We start from the raw sequence: 7,881 nt of genomic DNA, 5'->3' as shown, positions 1-7,881 counted from the left end.
TTTAACAGTTTGGAAACATATCGAGTGTATCGTTCTTTTCTAATCACGACTTGAAATGATTTACAGCGAACAAGTATACACAACTTGTGTAACTTAAAAGTTAAATTCTTATTATTATTACGTAGAAATAAATAATCGTAGAGCGCTAAATATATATATATATATATATATATATATACACTAATGTCGATCGTCGCCGCAGTATCAGATACAATTCGATAACATTAACAATTCACTCACAAAAAATCTAAAAGTGGAGAGAAAACTTTTAAGATATTTTAGCGAAACTGATAGCTTTTACCAGATAGATATACACAAATTCCATGACGTATAGTTTGTACAATCTTACTCAGCCGCTATGTCCAAAATGCATTCATTTTTTCGATGTAGCAATATTTACAATAATTCAGAGGTAATTCGGTACTTTAATTACAAATCACTAGTCATGACTTATGTTACAATAAATCGCATATGTTATAAAATAACATCCAACAATAGTACAGGAACTATTTCACAATTTCATCTCATTCCTTTCCATACAATTTACAAATAGTTTTTAAAAATGTCCACATGTCTAACAGTACTTTTATATTCTCAAAAAGTTGATATATTGTTTAAGTTTATTTAGAGAATAAGACCTGTTATATATTTATTTAAACGAAATAATATTAATAAAATAACGAAATAACTATATATATATATCTATAGAATCAATGTCCATAGAATAACAAAACGCCAAACATTGTTTCATAAATTATTTTTAAAAAATTATTTTAGCTATTCTTTATATTATTAACAGTTCTTGTATTGATATGAAATTTATATTTCCACTAAAATTTTTTGTAAGCATAAATTAATCTACATCAAATTTAAATTAATTAACTCTTTGAATACAAAAGTAGAGACACAGTGTAAAATAAAAAATTGTTCTTAATAACACGGTGCTTCATCGAAAGAAAATTGTTTAAGAAAATGCAATCTAGAATGGTATATGTGTGACGCAAATAAGAATGATCTAAACTATATAATTCATGTATTAATGTATCTTCCTCGATATTTTTGTTTTATGTTCATCTTCCTTATGTCTTGTATAACCTCATGTGTTGTAAACATACATGTAATATCTAAACTTATTACTAAAAACGCAATATGCTCCAGTATAATGACGAAAAAATTGTTTACATTAATTCGGGAGTAGGCGCGTTCTGGTCATTTTGACCGAAATATATTTTCGCACATTTTTGTGTTATAATTAGAATACATATATGATTAAAATTATTAGAAGTAATAAGAAAACTTATATCTTAAGTAATAATTAATAAGAAAACGTTTTGACGTTTTATATTAATCAATTCAAAACAAAGGAACGTAATAATTACTAGAAATAATTGTATTTATATGATATATCTTTATTTTAATTTTATCTTTTTTTGTTTGTTAAAATTATTGATATATATAACAAAAAATAATAAGAAAATTATAATAATTTTATTTTTTATTTATAAAAATATAGTAATGGGGGAAACTGGCGGAGACGACAAACATTAACATTAATAAGTAAGTGCGCGCGCTACGGTCTTTAGATCGACTTGTTACAAACATATCAAATTTTATGTAGATATAAGATATAATGTTTATGTCATCTATTTTCTCATAATATATGAAAAAACATTAACAAACATTTATATAAAGGTAAAAATATAATAATGCCAATAAATTGAAAGATAGAAAAATAGAAAACGAAAGAGTATGGCAAAATAACCGGTATGCGATTACTCCCGGATTAATAACGATGATTTTAAATTCTTTTTATTTTGTTCGATCTGCCGGTGCTAAATTATATTATTAAAAGCAGTACAAAACCATTAGCTTCCATAATGCTATCTTTTTGATTGCGGTTTTTTCGAATGTCGTAACTTTTCATGCAGTCCTGTGCGCGATAACCTGCCACGCCTCATAATCTTCCGCTAAGTCATGCTAAGTGTTAGCTTATGTTCTTCAGCGGCATATTCCTTAAAGTTTTTATTTAGTCGATATATCGAATCAAGAAACATTCTCTCCGTCGCTTTTCATTACCTTCCCTTGGATTACGAGTTTCGCGATAATATCTCGTCTAACAAAATGACCGAAAAATTTAAGAATTTACATTTGGATAGTTGAAAGTAAACACTTATTCGTATTAATCCTCAATTCTCTCAAGATGGAGTTATCAGTTCTTCTTACTACCCATGTAACTATAACATTTTGTGATAGCATGTCATCTCGAAAGCCTCTTCATCTACGGCAGGCAATACCCATTGTCAAAACTCGAATCCGCACAAATGGCAATGAGAAAAATCAAAGTCTGAACTAGTTGTTTTTCTTTTCTAATGTTATATCATAATGCTATGCCAAAAATGATACGAGATATCTTATCTCATAGTTTCTCAATTCTATTTGGGAACTAATAGTTTATTTATGCGGAATTTTATATATCCGATGACGATTTATTCTCGTACCGCGCATCCCAAATACGAATCATATCTTTATCATTCATATAAACTAATCGCAATAGCGTGTTTTAACACAGTAAATTATACGTTAATAAAATAACAAATTGATATAGATTAGTATAATGCTAGAAAATCTTTTGCGATTCATCATCAGCGTTTCCTGAAATTCTGTTATCAATCTCGGGAAATCGAAAAAATCGCGGCAATGTCCATGAGATCGATTACAAAGTGACGTGATATTTGTTCGCAATGCCAACTAACATGATGACAATCAATAACACACGGGCGGCGACGATGACGACAACAATGGTGATAATGATACCGGCGGAGAATCAGACCTGTCCACCTACATCGGCTTGATATCGCAACGTCAAATATTCAGCTGCCTCTGTCATACGGGCGATGCTGCTGTGAAGACCACGCAGATGACGCTTAAAGTTTTCGGCGGCGATGCTTGCTAGATCGCATTCTTCACCTTCTAGGCCGCTGTCAATTTCAATGCCGTTCTCAGAGTCCGAGTCGGAGGTCCAGGCGATCGAGGACGCGCTCTGTACACTCTGCATAGACGTGGTGCTGGGACAACGCACATGGCCAAGTCTGCCACTGCTTATAGTCTGATGGTGCGTCAGTTCAGATGGGCTACCAATCGGGTGACTCTTAATCGGCGTCTGATCGTCCGCCACGTTGCCTCGTGTAGGCTCCTGCGACCACAGTAACTCGATCTTCATCTGATTGATAATATTGTACAGACGGTATAAGTCGGTGTTGGCCAAGGTGTCCTTCACCGTGCAGCCACGTTTGCCCTTCATGCAGATTGTATCACCCGCATCACCCACAGATAGATCCAGCAGACGACTAGGCACCAGAATGGTATCCTCCATCTCGCTCACGGTGCGCACGAACTTCTCCATGCTATTCAAGATACTGGCGTTGCTGAATTCCGGCTCATCATGCCGGGCGATCCTCCGCAGACTCCTATAATGAAAATTATTTATTGTTTTTTTAACATGTTACACATTTCGAGATAATCTTACGTTTAAAAATGGAAAATTATACTTAGCACAGCAAATAATGGCGAAAGTAAAATATCGATAATAAAAAAAGATATAATAATAAACGATTTATTAAGTATAATAAATACAATACAACAAGTAAGGAATAACGCCTATAACGATCGAAGTTGGATCTTAGGATTACTGAATTTTAATCATTTCTGGTTGTCGTAAGATGGAAAAATTATTGTAGTATAGATCATAGTTAAATATATTTGATAGATCTTTTTTGATGTATCTTAGATGCTTAAATATTTTCATGTGAATTTATATACTACGTATGAAGTCTCATTTGAATTGCGCGCTGAATTTATTTTCGGACTTTTCAGTATATTAAGATCTTTTTAAAGTGCTACCAATTGAGCATTAAATTATTAAATTGCATGTCAATTTGTGATATTATTATAATAAGTTTCAGTTTTTTAAATCCAAAAAATCAATTCAGCGGGCAATTAAAAAACGACAATTATAAATTGAAATAAAAATATTTAAGCATCTAAGATCTATCAAAAAAGATCCATCAAATACATTTATGATCTATACTACAATAATTCTTCCATCTTACGACAACCAAAAATGATTAAAATTCACAGTTTAATACTTTCGTCATCATAAATGTCATCATAAATTCTTCTTCAAATATCATATAGAATGATACATTAATGTTGAGATCATAAGTGACGCATATGCTAATAAAAAGTGTGCATTACTGATGGTAAATATGACATTGGTGAAAAATATTAAAGAATATATTGGGTTGTCCGGAAAGTTCGTGTCGATGTTGAAGGAAAATTGAAACGCAGAAAATTTAAATTTTAGTATACATTTATTAAATTATATAGGTTAGTCGGCACGAATTTTCCGGACAATCCAATACATAATATTAATTTCATAGTGATATTTTATTGAAATTTTGCAACATTAAAGAGGTCACAACATCTACATTCCCTTTTATTACCATACAACTTCTATTTGGAATTTTTTTAGCAAATTTGCATATTTTCGGAATATTTTCCTGTAAGATTAAAATGAATAACTCTGTATATAACAAACACAATAGAAGATAATTGTATCTAATAGGATCTACTAGGTCTAATAGGTCTACTTAAACGTAATTGCGATATTTTTATCAAACATTGAAAAAGTTAAATTCAAAATAGAAACATTTCTGGAGCATTAATTAAAAATATGGAATTTTGAATATTTACATGAATGCAATGAAGATTTATTTATCCATGTTACTTACAAATAATAATATCTCTTAAAAGTGTTTCATAAACAAATTTTTTTTAATTGGAATTAAAAAATTCTACGATCAAAATCAATTTTATCGATCTCGAAAATTTTTAACAAGATTTTTTTAAGTTTGTTAGAAAACGTCGATCCTCAAAGGGTAATTAATTAGCTTTTCATCAGACTATAATACGATTTTTAAAGTTTTAACAATTTTAAGAAATATAATTTTCTTAAAACAAAAAATTGTTATTTCATACTCATAAACTAGGGATGTGAGATTTTCGGATCGAATCATTAAAAATTTTTGACAAAAACATTACTTCGAAATAATTAAAAAGAAGTGAATATTTATAAAGAAATCAATTTAAAAGAGTTCCTTTTAGTTAGAAAAATCAATTTTTTATAAAAATAGATTGGTTTAAAATCACTATTTTTGGGAAGATCAATTTTTTACAGAATGAAATATCCTATCATAAACATTTGCAATTAATTCTAACAAAACTTTTGGTATTAGTAATTGGAGAAATCATCCGGATTTTTCTCTTCACAAAATCGCCATATTTTTATTAATGAGACTGACATTGAGACAGCCATTAATGAGTATCTGGAATATATTATACAATGTTCTGTGCGATGACTTGACTTTGCTCGTCGGCTGGAGATATTCAGTAGTCAAAACATCATAAAAGATTACTCGAATGAACGTTCAACATTTTATTACGGAAAAGAAGATTTCTTAAACGGCTGATTTGTATGCGTACGTTTAACAATGATGGCGTAATAAATAAATATGATGCAATGTCATCAAGCAAATAGTGACACATTTTCGAGCGTGACACTGTTTAAGAGAAATATCCGATGCCCTCGTCTTCGATGCGGTTTGTAATTCGATTTCATATCTTTGGAAAATGTTAATATTTACCATCGCTATGACTATAACAACTTATACATCTATGCATACATGATTGAGAAGTTGTTAAAAATAGCTGTTAATTTATAATGAATTGATAAAATAAAATATGACTCTTTTGATTAGTACAAAAAAGAAATATATGGTTTTATGTCTTAAATCCATATTAGCATTTACAAATCATCTACTATAAATTATGTCTAACCATATATTTAATATAATATTATAATCTCAATATTAATGACTATCTCATTTTTTATAATATTATAATCTCAACATTAATAACTATCTCATTTTTGAAGTGTAAATTTAAAAAGTTTAATAAACATTTACCACAAAAGTATAATTCTAAATAACAGAAATTAATTTTTTTAGTTAATTTTGAATAAAGCTTATTTAGACTACGTTCCAAAACATTATTTTGAATAAAAGAGTTAATTTATGGATCGATATTCATAACTTTCTTTTAACGTTCTTATTTTAAATTTTAATCTGTTTTTATATGTTAATATCTTTTAAGATATTAATACAGCTCCGATATCTTCTTCTCTTTAATAATATGAGTATGGCTCTATGATTCGTTTATACTATCAATACCAAGCCATTAATTAATTCTTTTACTTAGAACGAGATTATTGAACACCGCTTTGATATGCAAATTGATATTTAATAAGTAAAACTAAGAAGTCCAAATAAATCAAAAAAAATTTCTTTCGCGTAATTATATAAAGGAAAGAAAGCGGAAATAAGTGAGGAATTGTGGAATACCATGATATCTTGTATAGTTCGCGTTGCATTCTGAGGTAATCGTCAAAATGATTTCTTTACAAACTGCTTAGGTAACATAATCACTAGTCAATAGTGTTTACTACATAAAGCTACATCTCAGTTTTATATGTAACAGACAGTTTTATAAGTGTAGAGTAACTCCGATATTTATGCCGTCAGAAAAAAATAGGAGTGGAAATAATTTGCACGCAACCACTCTGTTATATACTTTATGTTATATTATATTAGTAATGTGTTATGATTTCAATTTTTTACTGTTAATATTAATAAAACCACTCTCAGTTGAGTCGATTTGTCAATGTAGTAAATAGCACAATCATATATCATAATTTATACATAAAATGATTACTGTAGGCAGTGTTAATAGTTATTTGATGATACATAAATGTAGAGGAATAGTAAAGAATGAAATATAGCAGAATAAAAATGCTTAGCTCTTGCATTCTTTATTCAGCTTGAGATTATCTTGTATATCCTACTTATTTGGAATATGTGGCATTTTTAGTGAGCGGAATTTATGCCCAAAGCAAACAAAGTGCGCAGATTGGATTCAGTCATTAAATAAATGCAATGTATAAAACATGCTCATATCATGACACTTATATGCAAAAAATTAGAATTATTATCTATTATCTATTCGTATACATATTCAGGGTAGACCAGAACGAATCGGATCATTACAAGTTTTGAGGCAGTTATCATTACCTTTTTCTTTCGTGCGATCTGTTTTATTATGCTAGTTACTTTCATGCGCTCCCCCTGCAGCGGAAACAACAGATAACAATTTTATATTATGTGTGACACAATATCAATCGACGATATAAGCGCAGAGGTCGTGAATGGCACGAAGAAATTTCGTCTCTTATATAAAGTCACGATCTTGATTTTGTGAGTTCATAACGAAAAAATATGTTGAAATGTGTGTAATTATATGATATTTGCAGTGTATAGTTTTTTAAAATCAGTCTAGTATATAAATAATAAGTATTTAATAATATCATTAAGATGTTTTGGAAAATGTAGTGTATGAAGTTGACATATGGGATTAATCGGATAACTTTTTTCGGGGGTGATTCGATCATGAAATTAGGAATAAAACTGAAGATTAAGAGTAAACCTAATTTATGTAGAATGGTATTGCATTTATTGCACTGAAAAATTTGTCCATCCACCTGTCGAAAACTGGATTCAATGCAACAAATGTGAAGAATGATGCGAAAGCTGTGCTAAGAGAAAAGGACCATTACTTGTAATTTGTGTGTTAAGTAGACTATTTTTATTTTATATAACAAGTTTATTTCAGAGTTTGTTTAGAAGAATTCAAAGATTTCAAAGAATTTATTTATTTATTTTTATATGTAAACTGATGATTCGTTTCGCTTCTCAATTTTGGAGCGAATTG

The 7,881-nt window shown here is 29.5% G+C and overlaps 1 protein-coding gene across 2 annotated transcripts in view; it reads right to left on the bottom strand.

The window, feature by feature from the left end:
- Positions 1–1,725: 1,725 nt before the first annotated feature.
- Positions 1,726–7,881, bottom strand: part of LOC108690449 — a 34,401-nt gene continuing 28,245 nt past the window's right edge. For both annotated transcript variants that reach the window (XM_018197782.1, XM_018197865.1), the window contains exon 2: positions 1,726–3,467. In XM_018197782.1, coding sequence (XP_018053271.1) covers positions 2,825–3,467 — 643 coding nt within the window. In that variant the 3' untranslated portion in view covers positions 1,726–2,824. The remainder of the gene's footprint in view (positions 3,468–7,881) is intronic.

Source organism: Atta colombica, unplaced genomic scaffold (genome assembly GCF_001594045.1).
Source record: "Atta colombica isolate Treedump-2 unplaced genomic scaffold, Acol1.0 scaffold1, whole genome shotgun sequence".
Lineage (NCBI taxonomy): Eukaryota > Metazoa > Arthropoda > Insecta > Hymenoptera > Formicidae > Atta > Atta colombica.
This window is presented reverse-complemented; position numbering and strand designations above follow the sequence as displayed.